At 41.4% G+C, this 26,226-nt stretch overlaps 1 protein-coding gene across 1 annotated transcript; it reads left to right on the top strand.

The window, feature by feature from the left end:
- Nucleotides 1-85: 85 nt before the first annotated feature.
- On the top strand, nucleotides 86-22,267 carry ikbke (inhibitor of nuclear factor kappa B kinase subunit epsilon). The gene is made up of 21 exons (XM_047348685.1): nucleotides 86-466; nucleotides 4,042-4,141; nucleotides 4,351-4,488; nucleotides 4,668-4,797; nucleotides 4,878-5,059; nucleotides 7,476-7,636; nucleotides 7,726-7,836; nucleotides 7,942-8,121; nucleotides 10,689-10,885; nucleotides 11,099-11,157; nucleotides 11,250-11,341; nucleotides 11,438-11,539; nucleotides 11,769-11,829; nucleotides 14,277-14,389; nucleotides 14,484-14,560; nucleotides 15,939-15,978; nucleotides 16,081-16,182; nucleotides 17,341-17,437; nucleotides 17,651-17,742; nucleotides 20,815-20,886; nucleotides 20,975-22,267. Exons 1-21 carry the CDS (start codon nucleotides 429-431, stop codon nucleotides 21,033-21,035), a joined length of 2,205 nt encoding a protein of 734 aa, XP_047204641.1. The 5' UTR covers nucleotides 86-428; the 3' UTR covers nucleotides 21,036-22,267.
- Nucleotides 22,268-26,226: the final 3,959 nt, after the last annotated feature.

Genomic DNA, 26,226 nt, shown 5'->3' with positions numbered 1-26,226 from the left:
GTCTAGGCTGTAACCAGCAGGTTGGTTATTTACAGAGGCTGTTAAAAAAGTCGGAAGTTCCCGTGTTATTTCCGCTGGGATTACCCAAAGAGAAACGTCCGCCCCCTTTGATGCTCACACACTTCCTCCATCATACACACCACGACTGGGCTTAAACATACAGGCTGCTGCCTTTCAGGAATCTGTTTAACTCTGAATCCTTGTATCAAACTCAGGAAACCTGCAGCTACTGCACTCAGCAACGAGCTCACCTGTCGAGAAAGCAGCCACCTCCCCGACATGCTGTCACTTTTTCCCGCGGAACAAGTTTTACACGTTGGCGTATTTTGTTTCCAGAGCAGTTAGTTTTACCTCAGCTCAACGGTTTGAGTTGTGGACGGACTGAAAAGGGTTAAAGGCATTGACCCGGGTTAAATAAAACGCTTGGGATGAATAACAGCTCAGCTAACTCCAGAACAGGAACCAGGTAAGCTAACATGGTAACTAGTCTACCTGCTAACTAACTTTCAGACCTAGGTGTCTTTTAATTGGCCAGCTAAGCCCATGTAGCTAACTCGTTATTAACATATAGTGTGGTATTTAGTGAAGATTTATTGAGTCTAACCAGATTTAAGCCGGCTGGCTTAGTTTATTGACAGAGAGCATAGCAAAAGAAAGTAATGTCTTTTATTCAGTAGCAGACTCATAATTGTACAAATAATAAACAAAAGCTGTATATATATATATATATATATATATATATATATATATGTTGGGAGTTAAATTAGATTCATAGCTATTATTCATTTGACTGTCTGTCCAGAGTTGATCAAAGATTTGGGTGGGCCAGCTAATTCATAGGGGTGCCCCCCGACCCCCTCCTTGGTTACGCCACTGAGGTCAAGGTCAGCCTGGGAAGGAGAACAACTCACTGGAGGATTCGGTAGCCCAAAGGCATCGTTCTTTACAGCACCATCAGAACTTTGCATAGAGTTAAACAGTGAATTTTATAGATGCTTTGGATGTGCAAATTCCTGCATTAACAAACATTCGGCACTTCCCCTCTGGGAATTTTAAGGCATCACTGTATATGGTTTTTAACTTCTACATGCTTTTTGTTCTGTGTAGGATGGACATAAATGATCATTAGGGAGGGGTGTGCAACAGGATTTAAACAAAGCTCCCTTTGCTTAGATTGAACAGAAGGTAAAGTTGCAAGCAGTGAAGTTTGAGCATAGGGCTTACAAAACTGATATATTTCAAGTGTCCAGTTCTGTTCATTTATGTGATTATGGTGATTACATGGAAATAGCTAATGAAAACCCCCAAATTCTGTTTCTCAGAAGGTTAAAATGTTACATAAGATCAATTAAAAACAATTTTAAGGCAGAAATATCCGCCCACTGAAAGTATGTCCATGTACTGTACAATATATGCTCTCAGTATTTTTGCATAGTAGACTAAATTGTGCATGGTGGCATGGAGGCCGCCAGTCTTTGGCTTTGCTCAGGTGGTATGCATGTTGCTTTAATATCAGTTTCAGATCATCTCCAGTTTTGGCTCTAGTGTCTCTGATCTTCCTCTTGACAAAACTCCACAGATTCTCTATAGGGTTTAGGTCAGGTAATCTACCATAGTGATACCATGGTCATAAAACCAGGAATTGGTGGTGTGGTAAGGTGCCACGTCCGGCTGGTAAATCAAAGGAGGCATCTCCATAAGCCTTGTCAGCAGAGGTAGGTATAAGGTGTACTGAAATTTCCCTGATGCTGGCTGAGCTGACGTGACTTTAATAAAACACGGTCGACCAAAAAAAATGCAATACCTTAATGTGAAAAGAGGATTTTGGACGACTGGGCAACAGCCCAGTCCTGTTTCTCTTTTTCCCAGATAAGATGTTTTCTCTGGTTCAGAGACAAATACTGGTCCTTCTCAAAATATTAGCATATTGTGATAAAGTTCATTATTTTCCATAATGTCATGATGAAAATTTAACATTCATATATTTTAGATTCATTGCACACTAACTGAAATATTTCAGGTCTTTTATTGTCTTAATACGGATGATTTTGGCATACAGCTCATGAAAACCCAAAATTCCTATCTCACAAAATTAGCATATCATTAAAAGGGTCTCTAAACGAGCTATGAACCTAATCATCTGAATCAACGAGTTAACTCTAAACACCTGCAAAAGATTCCTGAGGCCTTTAAAACTCCCAGCCTGGTTCATCACTCAAAACCCCAATCATGGGTAAGACTGCCGACCTGACTGCTGTCCAGAAGGCCACTATTGACACCCTCAAGCAAGAGGGTAAGACACAGAAAGAAATTTCTGAACGAATAGGCTGTTCCCAGAGTGCTGTATCAAGGCACCTCAGTGGGAAGTCTGTGGGAAGGAAAAAGTGTGGCAGAAAACGCTGCACAACAAGAAGAGGTGACCGGACCCTGAGGAAGATTGTGGAGAAGGGCCGATTCCAGACCTTGGGGGACCTGCGGAAGCAGTGGACTGAGTCTGGAGTAGAAACATCCAGAGCCACCGTGCACAGGAGTGTGCAGGAAATGGGCTATAGGTGCCGCATTCCCCAGGTCAAGCCACTTTTGAACCAGAAACAGCGGCAGAAGCGCCTGACCTGGGCTACAGAGAAGCAGCACTAGACTGTTGCTCAGTGGTCCAAAGTACTTTTTTCGGATGAAAGCAAATTCTGCATGTCATTCGGAAATCAAGGTGCCAGAGTCTGGAGGAAGACTGGGGAGAAGGAAATGCCAAAATGCCAGAAGTCCAGTGTCAAGTACCCACAGTCAGTGATGGTCTGGGGTGCCGTGTCAGCTGCTGGTGTTGGTCCACTGTGTTTTATCAAGGGCAGGGTCAATGCAGCTAGCTATCAGGAGATTTTGGAGCACTTCATGCTTCCATCTGCTGAAAAGCTTTATGGAGATGAAGATTTCATTTTTCAGCACGACCTGGCACCTGCTCACAGTGCCAAAACCACTGGTAAATGGTTTACTGACCATGGTATCACTGTGCTCAATTGGCCTGCCAACTCTCCTGACCTGAACCCCATAGAGAATCTGTGGGATATTGTGAAGAGAACGTTAAGAGACTCAAGACCCAACACTCTGGATGAGCTAAAGGCCGCTATCGAAGCATCCTGGGCCTCCATAAGACCTCAGCAGTGCCACAGGCTGATTGCCTCCATGCCACGCCGCATTGAAGCAGTCATTTCTGCAAAAGGATTCCCGACCAAGTATTGAGTGCATAACTGTACATGATTATTTGAAGGTTGACGTTTTTTGTATTAAAAACACTTTTCTTTTATTGGTCGGATGAAATATGCTAATTTTGTGAGATAGGAATTTTGGGTTTTCATGAGCTGTATGCCAAAATCATCCGTATTAAGACAATAAAAGACCTGAAATATTTCAGTTAGTGTGCAATGAATCTAAAATATATGAATGTTAAATTTTCATCATGACATTATGGAAAATAATGAACTTTATCACAATATGCTAATATTTTGAGAAGGACCTGTACATCCCTGTTGTTTGTGCACCCCTTTCTTCTACACTTTTTCCTTCCTCTCAACTTTCCAATAATGTGCTTGGACACAAGTACTCTGTGAACGGCCAGCTTCATTCGCAATGACCATCTTTGACTTACCGTGCTTGAAGAGGGTATCAGTGTATGTCTGCTGAAGAACTGCCAAGTCAGCAGTTTTTCCCTTAATGCTGTGGGTCATAACACACCATTTCATTGTTAAAAATGCATTTGTATCAGTCTTACGTGTTGCTCTAATTTTAAGAATAACTGAATAAACTGTGACCCGTTATCATCACAGTTAATATATCAATATATCAGTGTGTGTGTAATAAATAAATATATGTTTTTCACTTTTTGAACTGAATTACTGAAATTAACTTGAATGATGTCCTAACTTATTGTGATTCATCTGTGTTACTTTTTTGTTAATATATTTAAAATTGTGATGAAATTGGTTTCATGTTTTTCTGCTAGTTTCTGGCTCTGCGTGACTCTTCTCCCTGCTTCTTCCCTCCTTTTAGTATGTCAGGGATAACAGGAAGCACAACAAATTACCTGTGGTCCTTACATGATGTCCTCGGTCAGGGGGCCACTGCCAGTGTCTACAAGGCACGCAACAAGGTAGCCACCACTGCAGAGCTGTTTGACGTTAACAATGCTTCGCTGTATCATTTTAGTCATCATCTCAGACGTTTGAGCCTTTGCTGTTGCAGCTTCAAAGATAAGAACAAGCTGTGGCTGCAGTGATGTGTGGGCGTCTCTGACGTTCTTGTGCGATGTGTGTGATGTGTTATGCTGACGATTACGCACCAATGTGTGTATTTGTGCAGAGATCGGGCGAGCTGGTGGCTGTCAAAGTGTTCAATGTGCTGAGCTACAGCCGCCCCCATGATGTCCAGATGAGAGAGTTTGAGATGCTCAGGAAGCTCAACCACAGCAATATTGTGAGGCTGTTTGCTGTTGAGGAGGTAATGGGACCACAGGAAGCATGAATACTGTGACATGTTCCAACAATTGCAATATTTCATATTGACAGTGCATGGGATCAAAATTTATCTATTTGATGCTAAAAGTTTTCTTAGAATTCAAAATGTTACACAGTATCGTAAAGAAGTGCAGCTGAATAACTGTGTTGCTCTCCTGCCAGCTGCAAACAAAGCAGAAGGTCCTAGTGATGGAGTACTGTTCAGGAGGGAGTCTGCTCAACCTGCTGGAGGACCCGCAAAACGCTTTTGGCTTGCCTGAAGCAGAGTTCCTCACTGTGTTGCAGTGTATAGGTAAGTTTGCATGTATGATATTGTTCTACAGTTCATTGTGCCCATGTGTGACCTTTACCCTCACATTGTGTTCGCTGCAGTGCAGGGTATGAATCATCTGCGGGAATACGGGGTGGTGCATCGGGATATAAAGCCGGGGAACATAATGAGGCAAGTTGGAGAAGACGGCAAGTCTGTCTACAAGCTGACGGACTTTGGAGCAGCACGAGAGCTGGAAGATGATGAGAAGTTTGTGTCTATTTATGGAACTGAGGAGTATCTGGTAGGATATTAAGCTTATTGACAAACATTGACACCCTTTTTGACAATAGGCACCTGACAAAGTTTAAGATACTCGAAATAAATCCTGAAAAAAGCTTTAATGTGGCAACCGTAGACAAATGTCTTAGAAGCTCTTTAAATAAAGCATTTTGCTAATGTAGAACAAAATGGCAATTTGTGAATGTTATATCATCCTCCATAATTGTTGGGATTCTTAAAAAGCCTTAAAATAAAATCACCTTTTATTGCAGTAATAAAATCACAATAAAACATTGCAGCAGTTCTCTAATTGTGGGTTTCTTCCTCAATATGCAGGGAGGCAAGATAAGCTTAGGTTCTCTATCAGGGTTGTTTCAGTTACTCTGATTGAATAAATGGACACGTTTAGGGGAGATGTTGTCTTGTGGCCATTTTAAGCTTCCTGCATGTGTTTGAAATGCTCTAGATCTGAAGTATTGAGAAAAAAAAATAGAGTATTGAAAATGGTTTGATTTTTCAAACCATTTTTTTCTCATGTCCATCCAAGATAATAAATCTAATAATGCTTAATAATTGCAGTGGTTTTTACAAAGATTTATATTTAAATAGCATGCTTCATATTCGATTTGCGATGTCACAGCTTGATTTCAACATTTTACCCATCAGTATTTAGTCTTTTTTTTTTTTTCGGGCTGCATGGTGGCGCAGTTGGTAGCACTGTTGCCTTGCAGCAAGAAGGTCCTGGGTTCGATTCCCGTCCGGGGGTCTTTCTGCATGGAGTTTGCATGTTCTCCCCGTGCATGCGTGGGTTTCACTGTCCAAAGACATGCCTGTTAGGTTAAGTGGTCACTCTAAATTGCCCTTAGGTGTATGAATGAATGAGTGTGTGTGTGCTTGGTTGTTTGTGTGTTGCCCTGTGATGGACTGGCGACCTGTCCAGGGTGTACCCTGCCTCTCGCCCATAGACTGCTGGATATAGGCACCAGCTCCCCCGCGACCCACTATGGAATAAGCGGTAGAAAATGACTGACTGACTGACAGTATTTAGTTTTTTTCTTTTATTACTGACTGAATGCACTCAAATTATAATAACAAAAAAGGATTATATGCCAACATTTGGACTTAAAATACCTTCAAATTTAGGTTTAACTTGACCTGTGGTTCTTGGACTAGTTCTTGTTAAAATGTCAAACAACTCACTAAAACTACTACTCCTTGGAATTCTTACAGATAAGATAAAGTTACCAAATTTGACAACCTGCAGTACAGAATGTGCATTTATTGCAGAATACCACCGCTGTTCTATGACAAATACATGTTTTAAAATAGAGCTGGTCCGAGTCCGTATGCAAAAAAAGCTGCTCTTTACCGCACACTGAAAACTGCAGGCCAGTTTCTGTACAGACACTTATTTTACCAAAAGTATTTGTCCGTCTACTTTTACATGAACATGAACATCCCAAAAGTGTTCAAGAAGAAGTCAGGACTCTGTGCAGACAGTCTCAACACCAAACCTTATACACCTGCAGCTATGGAAGTGATTGTAACACCAGAATTCATTGATTTGGTGGTGTGACCCAATACTTTTGGGAATATAGTGTAAATTCAAGGTGAGCATTTAGACTGAAATTTCCAGAATGTTATAAAACTGCAGAAGTGAACCTAGAAATGTCAGTTTTGAATAGTAGGGAAATTTAAACTGAAAAATGTGCAGGACCCTTGTCATTTAAGCCGGGCAAATCAACACACATCTGCCCAACTTAAATATTATGTTCTCTTGTTTTTACTATTTTAAGGAGTAACTATGTTGCATTTGGACTAAGCCTTTTGGAAAAAAAAATTCCCACTTGAATTTAACTTTCCGGATCTTTCTAAGATTACGCTGGATTTTGTTGAGGGTGCTGAATACATATGCATGCCACCGAGAACCATTTATCCTTTTCATTCTTCTTCTCTGCTTTGTGTTGGTCTATCACAAAGAATTTTAATAAAGTACACTGAGGTTTTTGATTTAAATAAGTTTAACGGGTATTAACCCTTTTGCGAGGCACTGTGTTTACTGTCAATGGGTGAATCATTGTTATAAAGCACATTCATGAGGAGATTTATTTTGAGACTATTGATGAGATGCCCCTCCTTTAATTGCTGCTTCTTGTATTTAGGTTGCATATTTGCAGCCTCTTTGCTCAACTGTAACTTTTTTCTTTGTTGTACATCCTTGTTGCAAGTTATATTTTGCTATGAGTTTCACAATGGCATGTAAATAATGTTTAAAGATCTCAATATTTAAATCAGATTGTATATTATCAGAGTGAATGTTCTGCTGCCAGTCAAATGAAGACAAATAGGCTCAAGTGCTTTTAATTGTGATCATGCATATTGGCAACCACAGATTAAACAATAGAGAAAATAAAGCATTTCGTATGTTTTATAAATAGCACCCTGACATGTATGAACGCGCTGTGCTGCGTAAGCCTCATCAGAAGTCTTATGGAGTGAGTGTTGACTTGTGGAGTATCGGTGTGACCCTATACCATTCTGCCACGGGGAGTCTACCTTTCACACCTTATGAAGGACCCCGTAAAAACAAACTCACCATGTAAGCTACGATTTTTAACACTCTCCTATAACCTGTTGGGAGTTTTGAAACACTGAAACCCCTCTTTTCTTGGTGCATTTGTTCCTTAGGTACAAGATAACCACCGAGAAACCCATGGGGGCAATAGCCGGCACACAGCGGGTGGAAGGTGGTCCTATAGAGTGGAGCTACCACCTACCTTACAGCTGCCAGCTGTCACAGTATGTCTTCAAACAGTCTGTTAACTAGTGATATATTTAGACCATTTACACACATTTCTTGTCATTTATATTGATACCTGTGTCTGTGTGTTTCTTTGTCTGCAGGGGCCTGAAAGTCCTTCTCATTCCGGTGCTTGCAGGCATAATGGAGGCTGACCAGGGGAGATGTTGGGGTTTTGACCAATTCTTCACAGCCACTACAGATATATTGCAGCGGCAGCCGGTTTATCTGTTCTCCCTGCAGCAGGCCATGGCTCACAGTATTTACGTACATCACTACAACACGTACGTCTGCACTGGCATGTGGTCACCCACTTTCTGATCCAGTTCATCTGGTCAACCCTGTTGACAAAGTTTTATATGCTTTGTGTGTCAGACCTCACTATATGGACATTGTGTCTCTAAAGGTAAGTTCACACCAAACGCGATTTCTGCGAAAGGAACGGCCAATTTACATGTTATCCCTATGTAGAGGCGCGTTCAGGAGCGGAGCGGCGCGGTGCGCAGGACGCAGAGGGCGCGGCAAGCGAAGCGGGAGCGGAGCGGCACGATGGACGAGTTGAAAAATCTGAACTTTTTCCTAAATTCGCGTCGCGTCGACCAATCAGGGACTGGATGTGGCTGTGACGTAGGAAAGGAAGGACCAAAGCGGAGAAGAAGCAGTTGTCAATGATGGAGGACCAGATCATAGTGGCGGTGTGCAGCAAGCCAGAGTTGTATGACTCAACTAATTACTTTTACCGAGACAAGTACAGAAAGGAACTGGCCTGGTTATGTTTAGGCACAAATATCTTAAATTTAGGAGATGTGGACATTAAAAATCGGCTGTTTTTTTTACTGAGCTGAGATTTATTTACTCACCGAAGACAGATGGACAGGCGTTCAGCAGCAGGGATACAGCGCCGGTAAACCGCGGTGAAGTTAGTTTGAAGTTGGATGTTCAAGCTCCGCGGAGTTAGCGGCATCTAGCTCAGGGTTGATCCGATTCAGGCACCCAGATTTTCCACGATTGTTTGGTACGGAAACTTATTGACGGTCCCTAGTGAACCACCGCGCGTCAGAAGAGGGAACAACAGAGAGCAGCTAGCCGAAATCTGGGTGCCTGACTCGGATCGGCCGTGGGCTGGATGCCGCTGGCTCCGCGGAGCTTGAGTGTCCGGTGTCCGGCTTCGGGCTGGCTTCACTGCGGTCGCCGGTAGTTGGCGTCCCGGAGGCCGATTCATCTCCCAACGCGGGGCAGCAGATCTTCGAACTGGGTCCTGGATAGACGGATGTACCGCTGAAATCGACCGTCATCCAGACGCAGCTCCTGGAGTAGGTGGTTGTTATCTCCGAACTGTTCCCATCCCTGAAGAATCTGGTGAACCCAGGGACGTTGATGTCGGCGGCGTTTGTTGGCTCTCCACAGGTAAAACACCGTGATTATACGTGAAATCCATGTCCGCCATGTTCAGTTGAAACCAGCAGATGGAAGCTCCTCCTATTTGATGACGCGGCGAAGCGTTGCCGCTTGTTGCCAAATGCCAACGCGGAGTTCACGCGGAATGTTAAGCGGGCAAAAGCACACAAATGAGGCAAAAAATTCGCAGAAATCGCGTTTGGTGTGAACGCACCATAAAACAGCAAGCACTTTATCCAGCTCAGGAAGTGTTGTTTTTAATAAGTAATATAGGGTAATGGAGTCAAACGTTTTAATGAATCTCTAGAGATTCATTAAATTAATGAATCTGAGATGGTTTTAGGACAAATATTGCAGAATTAAACTAGTTTGTTGATTTGGGGTTTAACTCATCTTTAATACTTTTTTTTATACAATTAAAAGATAATTTACCATTCAATAATATAATAATGACCAATAGTCAAATACCTGCCAATGACATCATAAATTTAAATGTATTAAAACTAATAGTTGTTAATATACTTGCAGTAATGTAATAAAATCTTTCATCCACTAACATAGCAACATTTTGCCACTAACCATGTAACACATGTAGGTCACATGACCACCTGTTACACGCTACCTCAATACTAGCATTTTCTGCTAAGTGATCTAACCATCAGAAGGACAATAAATAATTAAATACATAACATACATTTACATATCTAAGCTAATTACCAATACTCTAAATAAAGTTTCTGTACAATCAGTATTTCTCAAATTGGGTTTTACAACCATAAGGTGTTGCATAGTATAAATCCTGGAATGATATGACAACTATTCCTCCCACTAAACCTATTTTTGTTAAGAAAACTGCCAAAAGGTGTGTAAATATTTTCTTGACAGACACTCCTGTTAATGTATCGTTACATTATCTCCTGTAGTTGATAGATTTTCATTTTTTTATGTGACTTTAAGATAATATAAACGTGTTATTTTAAGCAGGCATATTCCGTTGAGCCTATAAGCACCTTCAAGGAAGCAGGAGTGTAAAAGTGACCCTGGACTGGACCGAATACCTTTCATCTTCTTAAAAGATTATTAAAATTGACTGTAAAATTAAAATGTTTTAAAACGATTTTGAAAAAGTCTTGTTTTTTGACTGTCACTGTTCCTAAAACTGGTTCCTAATGTTGCAGCAGACCCCCAGTGTGCATTTTGCAGAACAACTCATGAGACCAATGCATGAGTTAAAAGTCATAACTGGGTAAAATTAGTAGAAGATTATTTTTTCATATCCTTGTTTAAGTAGATCTTTGCAGGATTTGCAAGGTTTTAACCTTGCTTATTTTGCAGATTGAAATGTGAAGAATTTGGAAACCACAGGTGCGGGTTTTTCACAAAACGACACAAAATCAAGGACGCAAAATTGTGCATAAAATAGACCAAACACATCTCGTCTTGTGTTACGCAGAGTGTCGGTGTTTTTTGAAGAGGTGGCAGCCCAGACTGGTATTGGCATCCAGCAACAACACCTCATGTACCTGGGTCATGACCTGGCTCTTGAGGGCAGCATGAAGGTGATAAACCTTCCATGCACTTCAGCTTCTCAGCCTCTTATTCTGCTCAGCAGCATGCCTGAGACCAACACCAGCCTGCCCTTCCGAGAGCGTAAGACAAACCAAGACACGCACTTCTTCAACTTCAACTCTGGACATTCTTCATGTTTTCCATAGCTGTCTCCCATTCCATCCCGTTTATTTAACAAAATCAGTGTAAGCTTTAGACCAATGTTTAACAGGGTTGCAACTCACATTTAAAATAAAGCACGAGTCATCAGTTTTTAGTAATGCATAAACAATGTTTTTTATCATTTTCATGTAGCGGAGACGCCTCCCATTCCATCCAGGTTTGACGTAGTGACAGATTATAATTTCTCCAAGGTGCCGCTGCTCATCTTACATTCTACCAAGTTAACATTTTATGTTTTTATTATGAGTAATTTATCATGGTGACCTGTTTGCTCCTTTTTTAGGTAACAGTGGGAATAGTCCACCAGTACAAGAGGATCGTGCAGTTACTTCAGACATATAGAGAGTTGCTGCTGCAGGGCTACTACAGCTACATGTGAGACAAATACAAGTTAATTCTCTCTGTTCTGAGGGGTGTAACCACCTGGTGACAGTTCTTATTCCTTCCTTTTACTCTCTTCTTGTTTCTCAGGATGAAGTTACGCCACGAGTGCACAGAGGCCACGCACAGTATTGCAATAATCACCATTAGACTGCAGTCCTGCCTCAGTGCCCAGCACAGGATTCACAGACTGTACGTTTAGTTGTAGATTTTAGAAACTGATCTCATGTCCATCATGTTGTACCTGTGATTTCATACGTGAGGGAGATGCAGTGCCACATTTGACAAGCATTAAAATGCACAGCGGGATTTGTTCCTTGCAATGTGAACATCTTTGCATTCTTTAGCATCACCAGTATTTGCTTTTCTATCATTATCTCATGTGTTACCTTTTCACCTTCTCTCCTACAATGTGTCTTAGAGCTTCTTACTCCTCTGAAAATCAAGGCTCCCTTGATAACGCAAGTCAAAAGCTGCAGCTGGTAAGTTCCTCCAACAACTAACAGCAGGGTTCAATCTGACTTATGTAGTGCTGTTTATACCTACATCATTTAAACACACAGTTATATGTGTTTACTGCTAGTAATGAAAATGATATGAGAACTGTTAGGATAATTTGACCATTTAGGTAAATAACATTTTATCAGTGAAAAATCTGTTTTGTTGTGTACTAGCAGAAATACCTAAAGTACTTTTTGTGGAATATTTTGTACCATCTTTTGTCAAGGACCTTGCTTAGATTTTAGCATCTCTGCACTGGCTTTCTGTGGATTTCAGTATTGTTTATTTTTTTGTATTTTATTTTAATGGTATTTGAAGCTTTACATGATCTTAGTCCCGGAGTCTTTGTCTGAGTTGTTTCTGACTTATACAACCCTATTTCTTTTTTTCTTTTTTCTTACGTTTTTTAAGTTTTATTTTGTTTTTAGCTCTTTGCGGTTTCTTTCTATCAGATGTTATCTAACACTGTTATATTTATGTATTCCTATTTACTGTTATTAGTTGTTCTTACCTGTTTTTGCCAATTTCCTTTATTTATATGTCTTATTTTCTATTAATTTCTCTTAATTTTATTTTCCTTTCTTCTTTACCTTTTATTCTGTGGTGTATGATATCGGAATCTGCTTTTTTTGGCCAGGCTTTTGCACACAAACAATGAATAGGACTTTGGGTTCAAGAGCTCACAGCGAACAGACATTAAAAATAAATATGTAAACTTTACAAGAAATAAAATAAAGGATAAAAGGAACGGTATGTACATGTATATGTATGTACATACCGTAGTACAAATATGCTTTTTTTGTTTAACGGCAGAGTAGCTGACTACTCAGGCTGTAAGGTGATCATTGAGTTCATCAGAGACACAGCCTGGGGAAGAAACTGTTTGTGGCGGCTGGTTTTTATGTAAATAGTGCTCTGTAGCACTGAAGCCTGGCTGAAGGTAAAAGTCTGAACAGTTTGTGTCCAGGATGTTTGGGGCCTGTAGAGATGTTAGCTGCCCTTTTCCTGACCCTAGGTGTGTACAAGCCCCTAATAATCCTAAATGCAGAACTAATTGTTCATTGTAGTTTGGACTTGTCCTGTTTTGTGGATGAGGCAAACCACACTGAGCTGGACGAGCTCAGAACAGACTCAATGATGGCGGTGTAGAAGATGACCAGCAGCTCCTGTTAAAGGTTCTTCTTGTGTTGCTGCAGGACGTACAGTCTCTTCCGGGCCTTCTTCAGAACATGGTTTGAGTTTGACGACCACTTCAGGTGCCATTTAAAGGGTGTCCTAGGTACCTGAAGTGATCCACAGTCGACAGTGTTGTTGGGGATGATGAGGGGAGGGAGTGTGGGGGGTGTTCTCCAGAAGTCCGTCATCTCCACATTATTGAGCGGGTTAAGCTCCAGGAGGTTCTGACCACACCGGTGGACCAGCCTATCCACCTTCTGTCTGTATGCAGACATTTTCCTGGATCAGACCAATGACAGTGGTGTCATCTGCGAAATTTCACTGACGGTTCCGCTGAGATGCAGCCATTTGTGTAGAGGGAGAAGAGGAGCAGGGAGAGAACTCACCCTTGGGGGGCGCCAGTGCTGATGGTTCTTGTGCAGGAGAAGATGCCACCCCGCCTCACCAGCTGCTGCCAGTCAGTCAGGACGCTGCTGATCCACTGACAGATGGAGTCCGGCACTCTGAGCTGGGTGAGCTTCTGGTTGAGGATGTTTGGGTTGATGTCTGCGGTGAAGTCTGCAAAACAGGATCCTGGTGTACATCCTTCGGTGGTCGAGGTGCCGCGACATGAAGTGTAGTCCCAGATTGACTGCATCATCTGCTGACCTGTTTGCCTGGTAATTACAGTGGGTCCAGCAGGGGGCCTGGGATGTCTTTCAGATGCTTTAAGCACCAGCCGCTCAAAGGACTTCATGACTGCCAACAGGCCTGTAGTCATTTAATCCTGTTTTGGTGCGTTTCTTGGGGAACACAAAGCACGATCGAGCATGGTTCCGCGGAGCCATCTTGAATGTATCTCTAGTGTTTCACCATTACAGACAGTTACAGTTTACATAATGTAATGCTTCCTTAGTTGCCATAGCCGTCTACAAGCCTCTGTGCCGGTTTGAAATTTCTGTTTGTATGAGAATCTGTTTCTGTGAGTTTGTATGTGGGGAAAGGGGGCTTCTTTGTTTTTTTCCTTGCATTTTTCTTGGTTTATTTTCAATGTACTTTATTTTACAATTTAATGATTTATTAACTTCTGTATTGGATTGCTAAATTACATTTTATTCAAGGAAATTGTCACCTTTTGTAGAGTGGAAAGTCGGTATATCACAAGAGACAGAGGATGGTCACTAAGTGGTTAATTAAAACGCAACTATTCGTAAATGCGGGCGCTTGGAAAAATAACAGGTTATTTGTTTAAGTGTTGCGGCTGTCATTACAGGTTCATCAGCACCTGCCTGTTTATTCTGCTGGCATCCGGGATTTTCAGACCCAACTGGAGCACCTACAGATACAGCAGGCCAAGCTGGTGGAGACCCTCACTCATGATAAGAGGTACTGTGTGAGAGCTGTGTTGTTGTTTTTTTTAAGGATTTGTTGTGGACAAAAGATTTTCGTTGTTTAACCCTCGGTTTATTTTGCTCCACAGCTGCCAGAAGATGCAGATGCTGCTGGAGAAGATAACGACAATTCATCAGCAGTATCGTAAAGACAGAGTCACAGGAAGTATGCAGAATTTTATGACTACAACTGTTTTATGACTCATAGTTTATTTTAGTTTTAACTGGTTTTTATTAATCAGTGCATTTTCATATTTATTATGGGCTTTAAGTGCATATTTGTATCTTGAATTCTTCAGCTGAGCAATTTGGATGGAGATACAGTGCTGTGAAAAATTATTCAGATTTTCTTTCCTGTTTTGGATTTTTTTATGAACTATTAGATATCTCAGATAATCAAAAATATTTGAATCACAGATAATTGGAGTAAATACAAAATGCTGTTTTTAAATGATGAGTTTTTTCATAAAGGGAAAAAAACTTTACAAACCAACCATGAGTTATGCGGAAAAAAGCAATTTTCCCCTCATTGAATCATGAATTAACAGTTTTGGACAGCTGAGTTCATCTTCACTAGCCATACTGAGGCCTGATTAATGCCCGACCTGTAGAACCAAGAAATCACTCAGAACCTGTCTGACAGCAGGAGGTAGGCTAAAGCATTTCAAAAAGCAGCACATCATGACCAACTAGTCACTCAAATATATTAGTCTGGAAAGAATTAAAATGGCATTTCTAAGTCCTTGGGACTTCACCAAATCACAGTAAGAGCCAATACCAACAAATGGAGAAAACGTCGGTGGTAAAACCTTCCCAGGAGTGGCCAGCCTACCAAAATGACTCTTAAGAGCACATTGATGACTCATCCAGGAGATCACAAAAACCCAGAACAATATCCAAACCATTGCAGGCCTTGAGGTATGGTCAGCGTTCACGATTCAACAGTAAGAATGAGACAAAAACAGAATCCATGAGAGACTTCTTAGGTGAAAACGGCTGAATAATAAAAACTACTATGGCCTGTTTCACCTTGATGATCCCCATGACTTTTGGGAAAAGATTCTGTGGACTAATGAGACAAAGTAGAACTTATTAGAACTTTTAGAAGGTGAGCATCCATTTACATTTCTTGTAAAACTAACACAGGATTTAAGAAAAAGAACATCATGCCTACAGTTAGACATTGGGGGTGGTAGTATAATAATCTGGGCCTGCTTCGATGCTTCGGGACCTCAACCTTATTGTACCTGAACCGGACAGAACCGGAAATTCTGCTCTCTAGCAGAAAATCCTGAATGAACTTTTTTTTTCTAATCAGTTTGACTTTAAGCTCAAGCACACCTGGGTTGTACAACTAGTCTGATTCAGGGCAAATACTTTTTCACAACATTGTGCCAACAAATGAATCCGGAGACTTTTGGCCCTTATAGATTATTCCTCTTTAACACTTTGATTAGGTTTTGATGAACTAATAACACCTTCATTTTAAGTCCATATACAGTTATATATTTACTCGTCTAAATTATTTCTTTATTTGTCACCAGAACTTGCATATAATGACGAGCAAATACACAAGTTTGAGAAGTGAGTTGGCACATTTTTTTTTTTTTTTCATGGCTTCATGTTTCCACTCAGCTGATGCCTCAGCGTGGGAAGGATTTAAACTTGTTGCTGTCCTTTTCCCAGAATTCACCTGTCCTCCCACATCAAGCGGGTGAAATCTCTCTTTAGAGAGGAATGTGTGCAGAGATTTAAAGAGCTCTTGGCTTCAACAAGGACGTGGAGCAGGTCAGAGCAGCACTGCGATCAAAGCCTGCTTTAAGGAGATTACCATAGACCACCATGTTTTGCTCCCTTTCTTTCTCACTTTCGTTTTTACATTAAACAGAAATAAGGAATCCATCTTAATAGGTTCAGAAATATGAATTGGGAATACTTATCTAAATGTATTTCATAAAATAAAATTGGTAAATGCATTATCTCATAATTTTCTTTCTCAAATTTAAATGATCTCCGAACTCAATGTTGGAAACTAAAACATCAGAAACAATTAACCCTATATTCCTATTCACCTGGTCTAGGTGAAGGTCATACTAATTATAAACTTGTTTTGGTACCGTACCTTTCAGAACGAAGGGCCTTAAAATGTTCTTCTGTCAATGCATAGAGTCAGAGCACCACAAAGCCAAATAACAATCTAAAAATGAATCCTACTTATTAATAAATAGGCTACTTCAGCACAGCAGTAACAATATTTAGTTCTATGTACCATTTAGCACCACACAATGATTTGATTCAATCATGTTTTCAAAAATGTTGGTATTTGTTGATGATCTCATGGAACCAACAGTAGGAAAATATTGCTTGCACAGCAAAATTAACGGCCTGAATCTTCAATGCAGATATCATCAGTAAAGGTTTATCATTATCGCTGTAAATTAAAACTTCCCCAAACACTGTAATTGAAAAATAAAACTAAACAGCCTTCTGTTTTAAATCTAGTCACATAAAACAATTACACACACAGATTGAAGAAATCCAAGTATTAGAACAAATGATGATTTAATGATAAATAATACAAGAAAATATTGTCTTCAGAGTTTCAAGGAGTCATTCATAGATAGATGGAGAATTTTCTTTTTTTAAAGGGCAAGAGTGATTTGGAAAGCACTTGGCTGCCTAAAAAATGGAAAATTCCTGACTTTGTCAAGAGAACCGTCAGTAATAATTCATAGCCAGTACCCTAAATACCTGCTGAGCTTTATTTATGACTTTTCTGGGTTAATTATCTCACAACACAATAAAAATAAATACAAGATAACCTGGCTATTCAGATTATCTGCTTTCAAACCAACTAGTCTCATCGTTGCTCTCTATGTATTGATGGTGGAGGTAATGGTTTATAGTGGCTGAAAGTTATTAAGCTCTGTTTTTACTCATTTACAGCGTTCTACTGGAGATGCAGACCCGGTTGCAGGACTTCAATTCTTTCTCTGCTGGCTTACTAGCAGACTTGGAAATAAGTGAGCAGCAGCAGAATAAGGTAAAAATCATTTTCACAACTTTCAGCCTTTCTCTTATATTTATAGCTCAGCCCTCTCTCTGTGGGAAGGTCAAACCCTCCTCTGCATTTATGTACCAGCAGTCCACGTGTGCTCTTTTATTTCGGATTTTGTGTATCTGTGTGGTTTGTGGGGCATCATGTTAGGGTTGTCTGGGATCTCTGTAGATGTTTTGTCTCTTGTGTCCTCCACAGGCTATGGACAGAATCGTTGGCTCTCCACAGTTTGGTAGAGCTGAACAGCAGCCTGAAATCACATGCAGGGACAAGGACCAGATGGTCTCCAGGTGTTTTTTTAAGTTTACACTTGTTTTATTACATCAGTTGGACCACTTGGTCTTGTTAGGGTCATCGTTCCAAAGACCTGTTGAATTAGGACAAAATCCACTTAAAGCCCAGATGTCACTATATGCTTCCCTGTGCAATTTGTTTGGCAGTTTTGATTGTAGAAAACAATCATGACAGTTGTTGAATCATTAGTATGCTTGTTGTCAAATAAAACAAAAATATAAAAACTATATGAAGAGATACTGTTTATGGCTGGAAATTTCATGTGGTAAAGGGAAACTTTAAAACAGATTTTACTATCAATAAAATTTAAAAACAAAGACAAATTAAAATGTGAGGCTTGGCAAGGGTCAAATTAAAATATCTGTAAAGAGAAAAAAACAGCTGATCTACAAGTTTCACAGCCAACATCGCTCAGTTTAAAATATGTAAATATTTGTATTCAGTAAAAACATTATTGGTAAGCAACCAGGTGATTAAGCTCTTAACTCATTAGTGTCTGATTAGTGATACTAATCTCTCCTTTACGTTTCACAGATCGCATCTGTAACGATACACTTGAGCCCAGAGGTATTCAAACCTCTGTCAGATTTAGATTTTAAATGATCTGAACAGAGATTGTCCTTCCATCCATTGCGTCATGACAAACCTTCCTGGTCAATTCCTGGATGGTGCAGAGTTAATTAGTTTGAGTTTTGTTTATCACACTCTTGGGATTGGCATAGAGGAAATCTCTGTGCCCCATTAGAACAAATAATCCCATTTTCTCAAGAGCATAGTGTTTCTTTGGAAAAAGTGTGTATACGTACACAGTCATTCACAATTTTTCCACAGAACTGAGCAACACAGCAATTTGGCTTATTTAAAGAAAAAGAAAAACTCCTGATTTTACCCTGTACTTGTTAAGGATGCACTCTGTGGCGTCATCGCCATTATACTGGTCCTTCTCAAAATATTAGCATATTGTGATACAGTTCATTATTTTCCATAATGTCATGATGAAAATTTAACATTCATATATTTTAGATTCATTGCACACTAACTGAAATATTTCAGGTCTTTTATTGTCTTAATACGGATGATTTTGGCATACAGCTCATGAAAACCCAAAATTCCTATCTCACAAAATTAGCATATCATTCAAAGGGTCTCTAAACGAGCTATGAACCTAATCATCTGAATCAATGAGTTAACTCTAAACACCTGCAAAAGATTCCTGAGGCCTTTAAAACTCCCAGCCTGGTTCATCACTCAAAACCCCAATCATGGGTAAGACTGCCGACCTGACTGCTGTCCAGAAGGCCACTATTGACACCCTCAAGCAAGAGGGTAAGACACAGAAAGAAATTTCTGAACAAATAGGCTGTTCCCAGAGTGCTGTATCAAGGCACCTCAGTGGGAAGTCTGTGGGAAGGAAAAAGTGTGGCAGAAAACGCTGCACAACGAGAAGAGGTGACCGGACCCTGAGGAAGATTGTGGAGAAGGGCCGATTCCAGACCTTGGGGGACCTGCGGAAGGAGTGGACTGAGTCTGGAGTAGAAACATCCAGAGCCACCGTGCACAGGCGTGTGCAGGAAATGAGCTACAGGTGCTGCATTCCCCAGGTCAAGCCACTTTTGAACCAGAAACAGCGGCAGAAGCGCCTGACCTGGGCTACAGAGAAGCAGCACTGGACTGTTGCTCAGTGGTCCAAAGTACTTTTTTCGGATGAAAGCAAATTCTGCGTGTCATTCGGAAATCAAGGTGCCAGAGTCTGGAGGAAGACTGGGGAGAAGGAAATGCCAAAATGCCAGAAGTCCAGTGTCAAGTACCCACAGTCAGTGATGGTCTGGGGTGCCGTGTCAGCTGCTGGTGTTGGTCCACTGTGTTTTATCAAGGGCAGGGTCAATGCAGCTAGCTATCAGGAGATTTTGGAGCACTTCATGCTTCCATCTGCTGAAAAGCTTTATGGAGATGAAGATTTCATTTTTCAGCACGACCTGGCACCTGCTCACAGTGTCAAAACCACTGGTAAATGGTTTACTGACCATGGTATCACTGTGCTCAATTGGCCTGCCAACTCTCCTGACCTGAACCCCATAGAGAATCTGTGGGATATTGTGAAGAGAACGTTGAGAGACTCAAGACCCAACACTCTGGATGAGCTAAAGGCCGCTATCGAAGCATCCTGGGCCTCCATAAGACCTCAGCAGTGCCACAGGCTGATTGCCTCCATGCCACGCCGCATTGAAGCAGTCATTTCTGCAAAAGGATTCCCGACCAAGTATTGAGTGCATAACTGTACATGATTATTTGAAGGTTGACGTTTTTTGTATTAAAAACACTTTTCTTTTATTGGTCGGATGAAATATGCTAATTTTGTGAGATAGGAATTTTGGGTTTTCATGAGCTGTATGCCAAAATCATCCGTATTAAGACAATAAAAAACCTGAAATATTTCAGTTAGTGTGCAATGAATCTAAAATATATGAATGTTAAATTTTCATCATGACATTATGGAAAATAATGAACTTTATCACAATATGCTAATATTTTGAGAAGGACCTGTATTGTAGGGCTGAGTGTTTTAGACATTCTGCTTATAATCTGCTAAAAGCACAACCATAAAAAAATTTTTTGAAATACTTAACCTCTTCCAAAGTCATCAGAATTTAAAATACATGTTCATTCAGTTTGTTCTTTGTTATTTGTATATTATTGGTGAAAAAAGTGATACACAGCTCCTTAATATAAACCCCTACTGCCTGAATTTGGTTACAATTATATAAAAAATAAATTTCACTACGTTTTTGCTGTCAAACAGATTAAGCACATATTGGTAATTTAAATATTACACATAATCAATCTAAATCTCTGTAATTAATATGCAACTTAGCTAAATTAGGCAAATTTGGCACAACTCTAACCACTAGAGCAGCAAAGTGCTTCTGATAGGATCCTTGGAATGTGTTGAATATGCATCAACATTCATCAGTGTGGTGTGGTGGTTTGAAGTGAATTTGCAGCAGTAGAGTTGGCATGTGGGTATAAACTGTTTCAGTTGCCTGATGTTATGTCTTGCTTTGTTGCAGGATGCACAGTTTGAGGGACGAAATGGAGCTTTTAGTTAGAGAACTACAGTGTAACAACAGCATCATAGAAGGGTGAGTTGTGTAAACAATTTTCTGTCTATAAATCCGGATTCTTTAAACTTTTCTACAGCTTGATGTTTGTATTTCTCTGGTCCCACAGCCTGGGAGTGGTGAGCTCTTCAGCTCTGGGAGCCAGTCCGACCAGACCCTCCACACTGTAACAATCATGTGCCATCTATGGATTTTACCTCACAAATCCACATGCATTGTCTCTTACAATGACCGCATTTTAGCTGCCACTGATAAACAGTGTGGTTGATCTTCTATCTAGGCCAGCTAACAGCCTTACTTATGCCTGGGACTAGATAATCTTGATGGACCCCCAACCATGGCATTCTGTAGTAGAAAATTAATATTTACCGTATAAAGACATGACTGTTACTGCCTTCTATTTCCTTCCCCCTTCTATATGCTTTTCTTTAGAGCAGGTTCTAGATAGAAAGCTAGCAGTGACACAAATCCGAAAAGATAATTAGTTAATAAATACAAATACAAATTTGAGTAAAACTGGAAAGATATATGTAAAATAAATGTGCTGAAACCCTCACTCAATAACCGTTGGAGATAGACAATTTCCACGTGTGTAAATATAAATTTTGAGAGTTAGAATTTGTTGAATTTTGAAACTTTTGGCTTTCCATACCTGCTGTGTGTGGTCCAGATCGTTCATATTTTAGGCTTCTGCTTGGGTGACGTTTAGATTTGAGCTCCAGATGGGCTGAACCTTCCTTTAGCAGTTGAGTTGACGCATCTGGTAGTAACGTGGGAAAGACTAACAGTGCAGCCATTAACGTTTACCAGCCACCAAACGTTACCTGTCGGACCTGTTCTAATTATAACTTCCACTAGCAACAGAGGTTAGAGGTTCTGCTGTAGTCTTCAGGTGACGGCTCATTGGACAGTTTAAGGCTGTGTATTTTCATTTCTCTGCCTGTACCGCAGTGGCTATGCTTCTACCTATTAATGGATGTTATCATACAAAACGAAGCAGTCAGAGACACTGAATAAAATGTGAATAATTTAAAGAGAGATGTAGATAGGGCTCAGATGGATTCTTTCAGTCAGCGTGTTTGCTGACTGGGTAAAGCAGTTCAATACAAACCTCATTAGTGCCTTTTGTGTTATTGTATTTTTAATAGGCTGCCATAGTGATAGACTGTGGGGATGAAACAAAACAAATGCTCTGTCAGCAGCTGGAGCGTTTTATTGGTTGCATTTCCTGTTTTTCCTTCCACTAGAGAAGCACTTGAGAATCCAACCATTCTGCTTCTGTGAGGGCATCTATACGAGTACTGATAATCCACATTTTAGGATAAAAGGAACTGATGTATACATATATTCTGTTTTTTCATGTCTTTGTGTTAATGATTTTTAATAAATCTTATTTTGTGAACATCTGTGTGCAGTATTTGTTTTTACTGGCTTCATCTGTAAAGTGATTCGTTTTTTGAAGGAAGAAGAGTCATTCTGGCAGAGGAAGGCCGTAACTTACAGTAAACTAACCAGGAGGAAGAAATAAGATGCATGTGGTGGGCTCTGGGTCGCCTATAAAACCTTAACTGAGGCCTGAAGAAAATTTTAGTCTGTTTGAAAAGAGTATACATTCACTTTAATTAAGTTCTAATAGCTGTAGGTATTGTGAACTTGGGTAATGCAATGATTGTAAAAACACATAGGAATATAAGCCATTTGAATGTATCCCTGAACGTAAACCCAGTGACATTTCTAGTGCATGGCAAATAGTGCCGATGCCCCTTTTATTCCTCCACAGTTACCATGGACCAATGGGCTGCTTCTCTGATTAATCATTTCCTTGCCTGTCAGTTTTGGTGAAGTACTATTGCAGTTGTGCCATACTCTTCATTTTCAGATGATGGATTGAACAATCCTCCGCCAGAAGTTCAGTGCTTGGGATATTATTTTACAACCTAGCCCTGATTTAAACTTCTCCACAACGTTGTCCCTCATCTGTCTGCTGTGTTCCATGATGCTGCCTGTTCTCTAACACACCTCTGAGGCCTTCACTGGACAGCTGGAGATATGTTGACTTACAGGTCCTTCTCAAAAAATTTGCATATTGTGATAAAGTTCATTATTTTCCATAATGTAATGATGAAAATTTAACATTCATATATTTTAGATTCATTGCACACTAACTGAAATATTTCAGGTCTTTTATTGTCTTAATACAGGATGATTTTGGCATACAGCTCATGAAAACCAAAATTCCTATCTCACAAAATTAGCATATCATTAAAGGGTCTCTAAACGAGCTATGAACCTAATCATCTGAATCAACAAGTTAACTCTAAACACTTGCAAAAGATTCCTGAGGCCTTTAAAACTCCCAGCCTGGTTCATCACTCAAAACCCCAATCATGGGTAAGACTGCCGACCTGACTGCTGTCCAGAAGGCCACTATTGACACCCTCAAGCAAGAGGGTAAGACACAGAAAGAAATTTCTGAACGAATAGGCTGTTCCCAGAGTGCTGTATCAAGGCACCTCAGTGGGAAGTCTGTGGGAAGGAAAAAGTGTGGCAGAAAACGCTGCACAACGATAAGAGGTGACCGGACCCTGAGGAAGATTGTGGAGAAGGGCCGATTCCAGACCTTGGGGACCTGCGGAAGCAGTGGACTGAGTCTGGAGTAGAAACATCCAGAGCCACCGTGCACAGGCGTGTGCAGGAAATGGGCTACAGGTGCCGCATTCCCCAGACCTGGGCTACAGAGAAGCAGCACTGGACTGTTGCTCAGTGGTCCAAAGTACTTTTTTTCGGATGAAAGCAAATTCTGCATGTCATTCGGAAATCAAAGTGCCAGAGTCTGGAGGAAGACTGGGGAGAAGGAAATGCCAAAATGCCAGAAGTCCAGTGTCAAGTACCCACAGTCAGTGATGGTCTGGGGTGCCGTGTCAGCTGCTGGTGTTGGTCCACTGTGTTTTATCAAGGGCAGGGTCAATGCAGCTAGCTATCAGGAGATTTTGGAGCACTTCATGCTTCCATCTGCTGAAAAGCTTTATGGAGATGAAGATTTCATTTTTCAGCACGACCTGGCACCTGCTCACAGTGCCAAAACCACTGGTAAATGGTTTACTGACCATGGTATCACTGTGCTCAATTGGCCTGCCAACTCTCCTGACCTGAACCCCATAGAGAATCTGTGGGATATTGTGAAGAGAACGTTGAGAGACTCAAGACCCAACACTCTGGATGAACTAAAGGCCGCTATCGAAGCATCCTGGGCCTCCATAAGACCTCAGCAGTGCCACAGGCTGATTGCCTCCATGCCACGCCGCATTGAAGCAGTCATTTCTGCAAAAGGATTCCCGACCAAGTATTGAGTGCATAACTGTACATGATTATTTGAAGGTTGACGTTTTTTGTATTAAAACACTTTTCTTTTATTGGTCGGATGAAATATGCTAATTTTGTGAGATAGGAATTTTGGGTTTTCATGAGCTGTATGCCAAAATTATCTGTATTAAGACAATAAAAGACCTGAAATATTTCAGTTAGTGTGCAATGAATCTAAAATATATGAATGTTAAATTTTCATCATTACATTATAGAAAATAATGAACTTTGTCACAATATGCTAATTTTTTTAGAAGGACCTGTAGGGGTATACCCAGGGGTGAAAGTCAGCCGGTGTTACGTCGATTCGCGTTTCCCCATCAGATACGGTTTCCCCAGCGTCTCCTTGCCGCTCACGCGGCAAAAAAGGCGCGTGCTTGTTGCAGGCTCGGAACCGTCGCGCTGTGCTCGTACCACAGGGGAACTACGGTAACCCTGAAAGCTCAAATGTCGTGTTTCGGAGAAGTCGATCTACATTTGTTTAGCTAGTGTGTTGTTATTAGATAAACTAATATATCATAATTTTATAGATAGATAGATAGATAGATAGATAGATAGATAGATAGATAGATAGATAGATAGATAGATAGATAGATAGATAGATAGATAGATAGATAGATAGATAGATAGATAGATAGATAGATAGATAGATAGATAGATAGATAGATAGATAGATAGATAGATAGATAGATAGATGAGGTGGCTGACAGGTACCGCGGCCCGGGCGGTGGCAGAGGCAAAAACTTGGACCTGGGAGGAGTTCGGTGAGGCCATGGAGAAGGACTGCCAGTTGGCCCCGAAGCGATTCTGGCAAACCGTCCGGCGCCTCAGGAGGGGGAAGCAGTGCTTCGCCAACACTGTTTACAGTGGGGGTGGGGAGCTGCTGACCTCGACTGGGGACATTATCGGCCGGTGGAAGGAGTACTTCGAGGATCTCCTCAATTCTGCCATCACGCATTCCCTGGTGGAAACAGAGGCTGGGGACTCGGGGTTGGACTTTTTCATCACCCAGGCTGAAGTCACCGAGGTGGTTAAAAAGCTCTGCGGTGGCAAGGCTTCGGGGTTGGATGAGATCCGCCCTGAGTACCTCAGGTCTTTGGATGTTGTGGGGATGTCATGGTTGACACGCCTCTTCAACATTGCGTGGCGGACGGGGACAGTGCCTTTGGATTGGCAGACTGGGGTGGTGGTCCCCCTACATAAGAAGGGTGATCGGAGGGTGTGTTCCAACTACAGGGGGATCACACTCCTCAGCTTCCCAGGTAAGGCCTACGCCAGGGTATTGGAGAGGAGAATCCGGCCGATAGTCGAACCCCGGCTTCAGGAGGAGCAGTGTGGTTTTCATCCCGGCCGTGGGACACTGGACCAGCTCTATACCCTCTACAGGGTACTCGAGGGTTTATGGGAGTTTGCCCAACCGGTCCACATGTGTTTTGTGGACCTGGAGAAAGCATTTGACTGTGTCCCTTGTGATGCCCTGTGGGGGGTGCTCCAGGAGTATGGAATCGGGGGCCCTTTATTAGGGGCCATCCGGTCTCTGCACAAGTGGAGCAGGAGTTTGGTTCGCATTGCCGGCACTAAGTCGGACCTGTTCCTGGTGCATGTTGGACTCCGGCAGGGCTGCCCTTTGTCACTGGTCCTGTTCATAACTTTTATGGACAGGATTTCTAGGCGCAGCCAAGGGCCGCAGGGGGTCTGGTTTGGGGTCCAGAGGATTTCGTCTCTTCTTTTTGCAGATGACGTGGTCCTGCTGGCCCCATCTAGCCAAGACCTACAGCATGCACTGGGGTGGTTCGCAGCCGAGTGTGAAGCGGCTGGGATGAGGATCAGCTCCTCCAAGTCCGAGGCCATGGTTCTCGACTGGAAAAGGGTGGCTTGTCCTCTTCAGGTTGGAGGGGAGTTCCTGCCTCAAGTGGAGGAGTTTAAGTATCTCGGGGTCTTGTTCATGAGGGGGGAAAAATGGAGCGGGAGATCAACAGACGGATCGGTGCGGCTGCC

Source organism: Girardinichthys multiradiatus, chromosome 20 (genome assembly GCF_021462225.1).
Source record: "Girardinichthys multiradiatus isolate DD_20200921_A chromosome 20, DD_fGirMul_XY1, whole genome shotgun sequence".
In the NCBI taxonomy this organism is placed as follows: Eukaryota; Metazoa; Chordata; class Actinopteri; order Cyprinodontiformes; family Goodeidae; genus Girardinichthys; species Girardinichthys multiradiatus.
This window is presented reverse-complemented; position numbering and strand designations above follow the sequence as displayed.